This window comes from Lathyrus oleraceus, chromosome 7 (genome assembly GCF_024323335.1).
Source record: "Lathyrus oleraceus cultivar Zhongwan6 chromosome 7, CAAS_Psat_ZW6_1.0, whole genome shotgun sequence".
Classification (NCBI taxonomy): domain Eukaryota; kingdom Viridiplantae; phylum Streptophyta; class Magnoliopsida; order Fabales; family Fabaceae; genus Lathyrus; species Lathyrus oleraceus.
In genome coordinates this window covers 367,754,890-367,769,196 of record NC_066585.1, presented here as the reverse complement: position 1 = coordinate 367,769,196, position 14,307 = coordinate 367,754,890, and the positions used below count along the sequence as shown (strand labels likewise).

Here is a 14,307-nt window from a genome sequence, read left to right as displayed (position 1 = left end):
CGTGGCTTTTGGTGAACATTTTATCTCTGCAACTTCTGGCCGGCGCCGGAGGTCTGGCCGGAGAAGAAGGTGGTGTACACCACCGTCTGGTCTCCAGAATGAATCACAGCCGTGCATTTCTATTTCCAGATTTAATCATAACCGTTCCATGTTATGACTTATTTAAAGGCAATGTATGATTGCATTGACTGAAGCGCATGGTGGATGCGCGCATGTGGTCCACATGATTTGCCAACTCATTTAATGAGCTATATCTAACGCTCCGTGTTTTTCCATATTTTTCATTTTCTGATTTCATTTTCATTTTATTTTTTAAATTCCATTTCATTTAAAAAAATCATATCTCCTTTATTATTGGTCCAAAAAATGCGAGACCAATTGCATTATTCTTCTTTTAATTTCTAGTTTCTAAAAATGATTTTTATTATTTTTTATTTTATCATTTGATATTTTTTAGGAATTTTCTCTTTTCTGGTTATTTTTAATTCATTTTAAATAGTTTTTGATATTTAAAAAATACAAAAAATATTTTTCCAACCTCTTTGAATGATGATAGATCTATGAAAAATATTCTCATCAATTTATTAATTGATTTGAGATTTATTTGATATTTATTTGAGATTTTAATTCAATTAGGTTATTTTTATGCATTTTTAATTGATTAAAAATAGTTTCTGACTTCTAAAAATGCTGAAATTTTTTGTCAAACTTTGTTTGACCTTGTTGAACTTAGGATAATTCACTTGGACTTTTCAAAGTTGATTTGAAGTGAATTTGAAGTTTGACTTTTCTTTATTATTTTAATTCAAGTATTATTTTACTTTTAAAAAATACCAAAAATATTTTATTTGTTTCTTGACTTCTAATCTTCATTTTGCTTCTGTTTACGATTGTTTGACCTTGATCTCCTCTATCTTTGGTCAATGCTTGTTGATTACCTTATTTCATTTCCATTAATGCAATTTAATATTCATCTTCTTCTTTTTCTTTTTTGATCAATGAGTTAAAGATTGGTGGTTAGCCTTGATACATGGGAGGTTTAACCTTCCTTGATTCAAATCTAATTCATCTTGATCATGGATTAAGTGAATGGCTTTGCATTAAGGATAGGTTGCTTCCTAATCAAGCAAAAAGCCTAAATCAATACAAGATCATTTCTCATCTTCTTTTTGACATGGCAAGTTGTAGGAGTTTGATTCACTAATCAAAATCTCTAACTTGTGTTGTTGCCTACATTATTATTGACCGGCCTCAGATAGTTGTGACTTTGTCGCAACCTGAAAAATATAGTGCGCAAAAAAACAACCGGCGAAAGAAAATGACAGAAGAGTCGCCACCGTGCGTTATTCATCCCAAAGGAGGGAAAGGAAACGCTCGAAGTAAACCTGAAAAAGGAAAGGACAAGACGGGGTCTCGCAACCAAATCTTGGGTTCGGGAGTCGGTTACGCGAAGGGAAGGTATTAGCACCCCTACGCATCCGTAGTACTCTACGGGATCCACTTTTGTAGTTCTTGTCTAAAGGGTGTGGGTTTATCTAATGTGTTATTTACTAAAAAAAGGGTTAAATGAAAATGACTCGTGCGAATGTCGCATCCACTGCATACGTATCTCATCTGAATATGAGAATCAGAGTCTTCGTAGCTCGGCTGACCTATGGGTTGGGTAATTGTGCTCGCTAAGACATCGCGTCTTATGCCTACGTATCTCATCTGGCCTGAGAATCAGAGCAAAACGTAGTTCGGTTAACTACGGGGTTATGGATTGGGTTTTGGACGAACGACGTCACTACGCAATCTACCGGATGCTCGACCTTTGGAGACTTACTCGCCTGTAGTAGAAGGAGTTAACGTGTTGCTTTGGGTTTTAGGGTTTGGGATGCTCAAGGGCAAAAAAGGCAGTCCTTGACGAAGGAACCGCGCTACCTGCAGGGATACGAACACATACAAAACAAACATGTATAAAGTAAATGTGCCAACAAGGGGCTTCGAAGTAAATAAACAAAAGAAAACAAATGCCTCCTATCGAGGTCTTCCAGCTAAGAAAGCGATAAAATGCGGAAAAGAGGTAAAAGTACCACACGGATAAAGATCCGAAGTAACAGCAATTAAAGGAGTAAGAAACCCAGGGATCTCCCAAGCTAATGCCATCAAAGAAAGGTGAGTCAGTACAGGTAATCGGAATGAACCTCCAGGGGTATCCCACAAATAAAGTGGGAAAACCACGCAAACCATCTCTGCAAAAGTCTGTGAGCCCTCACAAAAACTCAACAAAAGGGTTAGTGAAACACGATAAGCATTTTTTTCATGGATAACAGTATGGTTTCAGAAACCTCAAACCCTGTGGCATACACTCAAAAATTAAACGGTTAAACATTCAAGGCATTGTTTATACATTCATATACATATTAAACCCATGGGCGAAAAACCTAATGAAATTCATCCATCATACCTCATACATTCATATGATCCAAATTAAGAGCATAAAGGTAATGGGAATAAGGGCAAACCTGATTAGAGAGATCGGTTGAAATCAAATGGCACGGCTGGGTTTGCAAGGCAATGTTTAGGGTTTGCGTGAGACGAAAGTGTGTGAGTCAAATTGAATTTTTCAGAGCTGCCTGGGGGTTGCTCTGAGTTCTCTGTCAGGTTTCTCTTCAGGTTTTGTCTAGGGTTTTGTTCCAAGGAAACCTTAGAGTATTTTGTTTCTCTTCCTTTTTTCCAGGGTTCTTCTCTCGCTATCTTTTTTCCAGACAGGGTAATAGGAATAGAATGAAATTTTGTTTCACTGAAACTCTGAATTTATAACCTGATATTGGTAGCTTAGTGGGCTTTTGAGAGAGGTCCAAGTCCAAGATTTTTATATTTTAATTTATTTATTTATTTATTTAAATTTTTTTTGTAAAAAATTATTTTTATTTTTATTTTTATTTTTATTTATTTTGATTCGTTTTATTTTGTTTTATTTTATTATTATTATTTTATTTTATTTTATTTCGTTTTTTTTTAAAGGTTTTTTTTTCGTTTTTTTTTTTTTTTTTGGATCTAATTCTGATTGACATGATGAAATGCAATATGAAATGCTAAATGAATGCATGAATGAGGAGGGCAAATTTTGGGGTGTTACAGACTTCTCCATAAGTCCAATTACGATTGCTTAACATAGCGCTAAATTGCGTTATGGCACACTAATACTAACACTAACCATTAACCATTAACATTTAATTCTTGCACTTTACATTTATGTAATTTACTATTCTTGTACATATTATTCATTTGCTTTTGCCCTTTGCTCATTTGAGCACATGTTTATGTTAATGCAATTTGCCTTTTGCTCACTTGAGCACATAATTGTGTATATATTATTGTGCTTGTGCTCTTGTTTTGATTGTTGGGGATCAAATGCAAAAAATGGACAAAAAGGACTTAGATTCTAGAACATTCCCTATGCAAAATGGAGTAAAAAGGCCTTATTGTTGAAGATGGATTAGAAGGACCAAATCTCTAAACTCACTCTTGTCCATTCTTGATTTATTTCATGGAACTTTTTTATGTGTGTGCTTTTGTGCTAGGGATTCCTATTTGAGCCAAATTGAAGAACCATTGTCATGTGCTTCAAAAGAGAGAGATACAAGAGCCATTGGAAGATTCCTAAGAGCTTTGCTTGCTTGATTGATTGCTTGAGTATACACTTATTTGCTTGCTTATTCCAAAGGATGGGAGCTACTTGGATCATCAATATGATCTCAAGAAGGGAACTCCATTTATGGTCTTGTTTCTTATCCTTCATCTCTTGTATGATTAGGACTTTAGCCATTCTTCTTCTTCCCTCCACTCTAACCCAAGCCAAAACTTTTGTGCAAACATTAACACTTATTTTCAAACATTAGAAACCTAAGCATTATGCTTTTGATTTTCAAACTTTCTTTTCATAACACTTATTTTGAATTGAATTCTAAGTCAACTTTGACCATATTTTGTAAATACTTTTCATTGTTAAATATAACTCATTCAAATGCTTTTGTGGTTTCAATGGCCACTTTCTTATCAAAAACTTTTTATAACCTTTATCTATTAGGTTTGCGTTATCCTTGAGGTAGATATAATGCTCACCTATATCCTTAATGATGGACAATGAGTCTTCCATGCTTATTATAGGGTTAACCCCTCACTAGCATGTTGAAGTTATCCTCACATGGTGGATTTGTGGTTTTAGGTTGAGTTTTCTCCCTTGGATAACAAAAGACCTTAAGGCTTTTGGACCAATCAATTCACCAACTTGTTTTGAGATTTTTTTACCCCGAACTGTGAGGTTTTGATCCTAATCTTTTTTAAGATGGTACGTAGGCAATGGGATTATCCATTCAAACACAAAATTTGTAAATAACTTGTATATTCTCTTCTCATCTCCCCAATCATGTTTGCACAAACAAATTTTCACAAAAATACCAACCTTACAACAAGTATGAAAAGGGCTCCCTAGGAGTACCTAGGATGTTTTGGGTGCTTAAAACCTTCCCATTGCATAACCAACCCCCTTACCCCGATCTCTGACATTTTTATTAGTTTTTTATTCGATAAAACTTCTCGGTTTTTGTTCGCTTTCTAACCTTTCCTTTGGATAAATAGAAGTGCGGTGACGACTCGACTTGTATGGTTTACTTTTGATTTAGTCAATAAATCTAAAGGTAACGAATACCCCGCTACATGTTAACCTCACTAACTTGTCATAACCGTCCTTTAACACTTCAATCACAATTGTAACTAACATTTAACATAAAATCTAAAACCATTAACTCCATAACCAACTTGTTCATTGAATCCTTTAACACTAACTGTTGTCCTAACTTCCAACTGCCGCTGCCCAGAAAAGTTGACCTAAACAATTGGGAAATGCCTCTATATAAACTCATCACTCCCTTCAACCTCAAGGTTCAACATTCAAACCATATTCAAACAAAAAATTACTTATTTAAAATACAGTTTTCATCCTCTTAATTCATCTTTTCCAATTCTTATCCCTGCACTAAAGCTCTATCACCATTAGAGCAAGCTTCACCTTGAGGTTTGTCACCAATTGAGCTAAACCTCCTACATTCTACATTATGCCTACACTATTAAACATGTACAACTGTCATACCCCAAAATTTTACCTACCTATTTTCATTTTTTATATGACTTTTGACCCTTTACTCATCTACATATGCATGTCGTATTCATTCATGTACAAGTACATTTCATTCATAAACATCATTAGCTCAGAGGTTGGATTTCATGGTAAGTGCTGGATAGATTCTTCTTCATGGTGTTCTCAGGAATCAAGCTTATGGCATCATGACATTAGATCTGATTGGCTAATATTTTATGAACTTGATCATTTGGTATGAATTCAAGACAAGGTTTTTCAATTCAAGGTCAAGCCATATAAATCAAGGTTCATTCCTTCAAATTCATGATTCATGCAAATTTCGAGTACAAGTTCAGATGTTCAACACGAGACATTGCAAGAAATTCATTTCATTACAAACCATTTAACAAGCCAAAGAAAATAAATACACAAATTACATCCTCATTCCATCTCTTGTGTTTCTCCAAAGCATCCAAGTGTCTGAGTTGCTGCATGAGTGAGTCTTGATTTGTGAAGGTCGTGCTCTATGCCCTTGACCAACGCCAAGCCTTATTCATGTAAACCCTGCAAAAATCACATAAACAATGAGAAAAATCAAGGCTACAATCATTCCACTACATACACATGCCACTGCATCATAACATAGCCAAAAAAGCCAAGTTTTCGTCCTAGTAATTTGTTACCTAAAACATGGTAACCCATTATGGTAACCAGTTACGCCTACACTTACACCTGCGATTTCCTCACTTTTAATAGCACATAATCCCAATTTTCGCGTTGGTAGCCGGTTACTCAAAATGGTGTAAGTAGCTATGCCAACTATGCACATCCAAAAAAACCCTCAGAATGTTTGTTTTCGTATTGGTAATCGGTTACCAACAGTAGGGTAACCGGTTACACCTGTGCAAAAAGGCCAAAATCAACTATTTTTCAGCCTCATTACAGTATCATTTCCATACCAAATCACTCCAATTCACTTCTAGTAACACATAATAGCATGCATTCAGTCTAATACAGCAACACGCAGCCACTTTACACTATACTAACTCATTCTAATACACTAACATTCATCAAAACTATCACTACACTACACCAATTCCACACATGTTAACCTCACCAACTTGTCATAACAGTCCTTTAACACTTCAATCACAACTGCAACTAACATTTAATAGAAAATCTAAAACCATTAACTCCATAACCAACTTGTTCATTGAATCCTTTAACACTAATTGTTGTCCTAACTTCCAACTGTCGCTGCCTAGAAAAGCTGACCTAAACAATTGGGAAATGCCTCTATATAAACTCATCACTCCCTTCAACCTCAAGGTTCAACATTCAAACCATATTCAAACAAAAAATTACTTATTTAAAATTCAGTTTTCATCCTCTCAATTCATCTTTTCCAATTCTTATCCTTGCATTAAAGCTCTATCACCATTGGAGCAAGCTTCACCTTCAAGTTTGTCACCAATTGAGTTAAACCTCCTACATTCTACACTATGCCTACACTCACTTAATCAATATCTACAACAACAATTCAGTTCAGAATTTTTCAGAGCTAATTCTTGAAGAGAATAATTCATAGCAAAAGTAGAAGATCAAAGAAGCACGCCTCTGTTTTCTTCATCTTTATCACCTTCAAATTTCAGCAAATTCCAAGACAATCCTTCGTCTTATAGATCGGTGAATTTCTATCCCTTCTTTTTTTCTGAAATTTTGATATCACAATGTAGCTTTTGCATTGGAGAATCATAGCCCCAAGGTTTGGTGACTTGATTATTCTCCACCTCCATTTAACTTCAGTTTTTATGCTTAGGCTTCATAGATTTAGTGCTTCAATTTTCAGAATTGGTTAATCCTTGAAAAGAATTAATGAGAGATTAGGATATAAGAGGTTGAGAGGAGTAGAATAATTGTGATATTTCTTGATTCCAGCCAACTCCTCCGCCTCTGACGCGATGGAGTCGGAGCTCTAGTGGTGGTTGTTTTTTTGACATAAAATTGAAAATGATGTGTAGAGGTGAAGAAAATGTATGTTGGGTTTTTTCTATCCCCCTTGCCAAATTTTGTTGGACTTGCCTTTTCACACCCCTGTTTTACTTATGCTATCATGTGTTGAACCCAACAACCACACCATGTGGTTGGGCCTTTGCTGTTAGGCCCAAAGCCTTATTTTGTAGGCTTCTCACCCCCTGTTTCGTGCGCCCTTACATATTTAATTGTTTTCTTGTATTTCTCATCTTTTATAATTCTTGTTCCAATTTTTGTCATGCGTTTTAATTCATGAACATGCATATTTTAATTCTTGTTAGTTTATGTTAAATTCATATGTCATGGCTAATTAGAGCATTTTCTCTGTTGGAATTTATTTAAACTTAATTGTATGAGTTTCTTTAATTCTTCAATAAAATACATTAGAAGTTATGTTCCAACATGCTTAATTTCACTTTTCAATGCCATGTCAATTCATAAAAAATGCACATTAAAAATGGCTAATTTAATTAGGATGGGTTTCTACCAACCTAACTTATGGTTAGATGTTTGTCTCCCTCTAAGTACCAACGATTAAACTCGCCTCACAAATTTCATAAACAAAAACTCTTCTGATGAAAAAGAGAGGTCAGGATGCAACTGTTCTTTCAGCTCTCAAGTACTCGGATTGTCGACCTTACTTAGCTTGTGGTTTGATACTTGTCTCCGACCCTAAAATCAATCGCAACTCATCAAATCCAATTTTCCTCCTTAGGGCATTCAAAGCCTTTTCACAAAGGACATATTACTTTCGGTCTACCGCAATAAGAACAACGCTTAAGCCTCCCATGCGCGGGCATCCAAATAACATTTAACTGCTAAAATATGATCCAAGTGCATCCATTTTACCGCAAACAAACAAACACATGAGTCTCCCATGCGCGATCATACAAGAAACATTTAACTGCTAGAATGAGAACGTTAACATCGTCCACTAAAAACAACAAGTAGATTCGTATTTTCTACAACGAACTACGGAACTCTGATTTTCTCATTGCACTATGAGAATAAGTAGGCACGAGGGTCCGAATCCTTGGTGAGCACACTAATTAAAAAATTATTTTTACCATTTAACCAATCACAAGTAACCTTCAGATAACAGCACTCGCGCACTGACCGGTCAATTAGCAAGTGTACTAATATTCCAATGTAGTAATAAGGGAAACTTTCCAAAGTATTGATCTCGAGGACTGCTTGACACAGAGTTCATGTTTTATCTTAGTTAAACAAAAGCCTTAGGGGTTTTGGATTGTTTATTTAAACAATTGAAAATAAAATGCAATAGAATGTAAAATAGCAATTGAACATATTAAAATATATGATGAGTAAACATGCTAGGGGCAGTGTATGATTGAATTCATCAACAACAACAAACTAACCTTGAAACGACTTAATTCAATAACATTGACTACCAGTTCTTAAGGGTGTTTACTCATAAGTCCTTAGTGAGAAAACCTTGAATTATTCAAATTAATCTTTATGTCCATAGTGAATTACAGATAAAATTAAGCATTATTTTAATTAAGAATATTCCAGTTTCCACAGGGTATCCCTAGACTTAGGGATATCTATTATGAATTATTCATAATTAAGCACTAACAATAGTGGTCAGGTCTAAATATTAACCACATATCATACTCAATTTTTCTGAAAGAGAAATTATTAAGCACAAATTGTAAATAACTCATATATCATAAAATCAAAGTTATTACAAGGTAAAAATATAAAATTGTATCATAAACCTGAATCAAAGACACCTCATACCATTGGAGGATTTAGCTACGCATAATAATAAAGAAAAACATAGTAAAATTCATAAACCTGAATCACTTTGTGGCTTTAAATACTCAAAACAAGGCTTTTTTTACGTTTATGGGCGCCTATACACGTATGGGGGTGCCATACGCGTACGAGGGGTGCCATACGTGTATGGGTGGTTCCATACGCGTATGGGGCAGCTAAAACGTGCATTTGAGATTTTTAATACATGTATGGCGTATAGGGGGCAGGGTATACGCCTATGGGGTAGGGCGTTGTGTATGGGAAGAAACATGCATTTTTTTAGATCTGATACATGTATGAGCAAGTTGATACGCGTATAGGCAGACAATTCCAAATTTGCCTTTGGTGTCTTTATGAAAGTTGTAGCCCTTAATTTTATCTTTCATTTTCCTCGGGTCCCACATCATTCCGAGTTATGATGCTCTAGATATGATCAAAATACCACATGCCTATCATGATGTAAAACGTAATAAAAAATAGACTTTGTGAAACTTTCTGAAAATTTGTCGCGTTCCTTTTTCGACCATTTATTTGAGTCCCTCCAACCTACAAAACATGTTAAATTTCCCAAAATAATCAAAAGTACCATGAATAATTAAAACATAGACAAATACGAAATTAAAGGAATTGACATATAAAGCACTCAAACTATATGGAAAATGCAAATAATTCACATACTTTCACCTATTAAAATGATAATAACAATAGCATAAATATTGACTGATCACAACCCCAAACATAGCTTGTTGATTATCCTCAAGCAACTTTAAGAATAAAGAACTCGTGTCACCCCTAATTGAAAGAAAAAAAATTCACGTACCACAATACCTCTAAGATCTTCCATGGCTCTCATTTGTTGTTACATTTGGTTTTTGCTGGATTACCGAGGTCGATTGATTGGCCACACCTTCATTTGAAAGCACTGCTTCACCTATCAGCTCAATTCACACTCACCAAATCTCTTGTGTATTAATGTGTTTTACACTCAAAATTTACAATACACAATACCATACCATATGCTTGAATAAATTATCTTTTGATGTTAAGGTGCACGATACACACACTCTTTGAGGTCTTTATGGTTATAACGGGGCTAAGGTTAAGGTGGAATATTTTGGAAAAGTAGGCTAAGGTTCAGAGTCAATACGATCGTTATCTTCATTATGCTCGTTCTGATGGATTAGTGCTTGAATTCTTTCTTGCACTCGTCCTTTAGGATGAACTGTTATCGAGTATTTAACTTTTGAATTTGTCTTTATTTTCTATATTCGTTGACTTCTCCTTCTTTCAAGTGTCTTGATGATTAATTTTCTTTTTTTTTTCAATTTGATTATTCAAATTTTCATATTTTCTTTTTCTTCTCTTTTTTTTTCAATCATCAGGTGCCCTCATTTGTACTAACGCTGCACAACTACCCCAAACTTAAAGGTTACTATCCAAACAACAACCCCAAACTTAGAATGAACATAGATCTGATAACTCACATAAGTATTCTGAACATGGTGAGGAAGTGTTTGGGTCGTGGGTATATAATGTGGTTTTTAAAACAAAAAAAAATGGATAAAGGCTCAAATGGGGTTACCAATGGATAATAATAAAAAAGATGGCCATAAAGGCTCAGGGGTAATAACAAAAAACGTGCCTTAGTGTATGTAATCGTGCAACCGAAATCAGAAAAGAACTTACGCAAGTTCTGAATGATAAAGACATACATGAATGCTCTCTTATGATGTAGATTGTGTTTGGATTTTTCTGCTCTCACCATGTTGGGTAGAGCTGACAACCTCCACATTACCTCTTGTTTGATGTGACTTCTCAATCAGTTATGATAAACCTGCTAAACCTTCAGTCCAACTCAATTAAACCAATCAGATCATTCAGAAGTATATAAAAATATTTTGGCGAGTTAGCATGCACATAGGACACACATGCCTTCAGTTTGGGTAATTTTCACACAACCACTAAAGTTATAATTAACATATTACTAGATAAAAGTAAACAACCAGAAAATAAACCAACTGAAAGCAAACAAAACTCAAAAATTAATAAAAAAATTGAAACTATAAAATAAAAAATATGAATACCCTCCTTGGATTTCCTCCCAAGCAGCGCTCATTTATCGTCATTAACTTGACGCCTCACTCCCCAGGTTATGGGGGGTACTTCTGCTTCCACACCTTGTTGCTTCTCTTTTCCGAAACAAAGAAACCTTCTTTTTCAGAGATATGGACTACTTTGTGCCACAAGTCACTTCTAACTTCCATAACCTTACCTCGATGCTGCTTTCTCTTCTTTCTCTTGGCTTTTGGAATGGAAATATGATTTTTTTTCCACTCGGGGTTGTTAATGGAGGTGATACCAGTTGACATGGCCTTCTTGAGACTTTTTCTGATGTTGGCATGTTACTTTGGCCTTTCACATTTGTCCTGATCATTCATACTTGATAGTGATTTTATTTTTCTACCTTTTGCTTCCTGTTTTCAAGCACATGCAAGGTTATTTCATCTTCGTAAACTTTGAAAATCAATGCACCCTATTCTATGTCAAAATTGCATCGACTTGTCCACAAGAATGGTCGACCCAGAATGATAGGCGTCTTTTCATCCTCAAGTATGTCCATAATCACAAAATCAACAGGAAAACTAAATTGCTCCATTGTCACCAATACGTCTTCCGCTACCTCATATGCATTATTTATGGAGTGATCTGCAAATTTCAAAACTGTCCTTGTATCGTTGACTGTTCTAATACCAAGCCTTTGATAGACTGACAATGGCATCAGACTCACACTAGCTCCTGAATCAATAAGTACCTTCTTGAAAGTTTTGTCTTTTATAGTCCATGGGACTGTGACAGATCTAGGATCCTTATGCTTGATTGGGATTCTCCTACCTGGTGATATTGCACTAAACTTTTCATTAAAGGTTACCGGCCCATCTCTTATTGGTCTCTTTTTAGAGATTACCTCTTTCATGAATTTTTGGTACATGGGCATTTCCTCGAGTGCTTTAAAGAAAGACATATTGATCTCTAATATTTTGAAAATTGTGATGAATTTCTCAAAGTATTTCTCTTTTAGGTCCTTCTTTGTCACTCTCTGAGGGTAAGGTAACTTAATCACCGATTTAGCCTCCTTTTTAGTTTTCTCTTTAGTTGGCTTTGCGGGTGGTATAGCTTCTTTTGGTTCTTTCTTATTTTCCCTCACTTCCATATCTACCTCTATGACATGGTGATCATTTGTTGCCTTATCTTCTTCATCTTTAGCAAGTTTCTGACTTCTTATTGTGACAACATTAATATTCTTACGATTTCTTGGATTTTGTATTGTTGCACTCGGAAGGGTGCCTTGAGCTTGATTTGAGAGTTGTTGTGCTATCTGTCCCACTTGAACTTCCAGATTCTTAAATGTAGATGTAGTGTTCCTTTGGTTGTTCCTTGTATCTTCTTGAAATTGGGCATTTTGAACAACCATGTTTTCAGTAGTTATTTCCCAATCTACTTTCTGTGGTGCTTGTTGCTGATGTTGTTGTAGGAATTGATTCTGAAAGTTCTGTTGAGGTTGAAACTGCTGTTGATTCTGATATTTCACTGGATCCTGCTTTTGAATATTACCCTGCTGATCTTTCCAGGAGAAGTTTGGATGATTCTTTGAACTTGGGTTGTAAGTATTAAAATAGGGATTATTCTGCTTGAGATAATTAACTTCTTCTACATGTTGAAGGTGTGCAACGCAATACATGGCAAAATGAGATCCTCCACAAAATTCACAACTAACTAAGTAGCTTGTTGGACTTAAGCTACCTGCTGAGTACCTACATTTAATGCCTTAAGTCTCTTTTCAACTTCATCTGCAACCCGATCTTCTAACTTAATAACATGTGTATCCAGTCTCAAATCAATCACCCCTTCTTGTTTACTTGTGCATCTATCATATAATTCAAGATAATCATTTGCAGTATTGGCTTCAATGATCTTCTTTATGCCAATGGATGTTGTAAAACTGGATGAGCCATCGACAACTGTATCAATCAGCTGTTTTGTCTTTAACCCAAGCCCATTTACAAATATCTACATTTGTCCCGTTTGATCTATATTATGTGTAGGACATGCAACCAAGAGTCTCTTGAATCTTTTATACACGTCACCTAATGATTCACTTTCTCTCTGTCTAAAGTTTAGAATTTCATATCTTTTTCTGAAGAGAACTGAAGCAGGAAAATACGCATCAGAAAGGTCGTTTCCATCTCTTCCAAAGTGGTGATGCTATCAGGTGGAAGTGAATAAAACCATTCTTCTGCATCCTCTGCTAGAGTAAAAGGAAACATTCTCAGTTGCTTACTTTCTTCGGTATGCCCTTCTATCTTTAGAGTAGTACTCATTTTCAGAAACCTTTGTAGATGTTTATTGGCATCTTCATTGATTTTTCCTTTGAAAGGTCTCTTTTCAAGTTGGCGGGTGGTAGTAGGATGCAACTGATAATTGGGAACATTCACCAGTTGGTTTACTATTGTTAATCAACCCCCCGATGCATTTGTTATTTCATAATCACCCAATAATGTTTCAGGTTGTGGATCAACCATCATTAGCTTGTCTTCTTTTTCTAACTCTGTATCTGAATGGTTAGAGTTATTTTCTTTGTGTTCTGCCACTTTTTGTAATTGCGCTTTCCTAAGCTGAGCGCGTAAGGTTTTCTCAATTTCTGCGTCAAAAGGAAAATTAGCTAAGAGTTTTCCTCGCATACAAAATTCAGAAGCAAATTAGTAGTAACAGAATAATAATAATAAAAGTATAATAAAAACTGAAATACAAATTTTAGTTGCAGAGGGACACAATTTTAACTAAAATAAAACTATGAACTCTATAATCTTTGGTCGTCCCCGGCAATGGCGCCAAAAACTTGATCGGTAAATTAGCAAGTGTACTAATCTTCCAATGTAGTAATAATGGAAATTTTCCCAAGTATCAATCTCAAGGACTACTTGACGATACATAGTTCGTGTTTTATCTTAGTTAAACAAAAACCTTGTGGGTTTTGGATTGTTTCTTTAAAGAATTGAGAATAAAATGCAATAGAAGGTAAAAATAATAGTTGAACAAATTAAAATATATTATGAGTAAACATGATAGGTAAGGTGTATAATGGGATTCATCAAAAACAGTAAATTAACCTTGCAACAACTTAATTCAATAACATTGACTACCGGTTCTGAAGGGTGTTTACTCATAAGTCCTTAGTGAGAAAACCTTTAATCATTCAAATTAATTCATTTGTCCATAGTGAATTATAGATGAAATTAAGCATTATTTTAAACAAGAATATTCCGATTTCCACAGGATATCCCTAGGCCTAGGTGAAATCTACTATG

The 14,307-nt window shown here is 35.1% G+C and overlaps 1 protein-coding gene across 1 annotated transcript; it reads right to left on the bottom strand.

The window, feature by feature from the left end:
- Positions 1 to 11,474: 11,474 nt before the first annotated feature.
- Positions 11,475 to 12,680, bottom strand: LOC127103874 (uncharacterized). The gene has a single exon (XM_051041115.1). It carries the CDS (start codon positions 12,678 to 12,680, stop codon positions 11,475 to 11,477), a length of 1,206 nt encoding a protein of 401 aa, XP_050897072.1.
- Between the last annotated feature and the right edge of the window lie 1,627 nt (positions 12,681 to 14,307).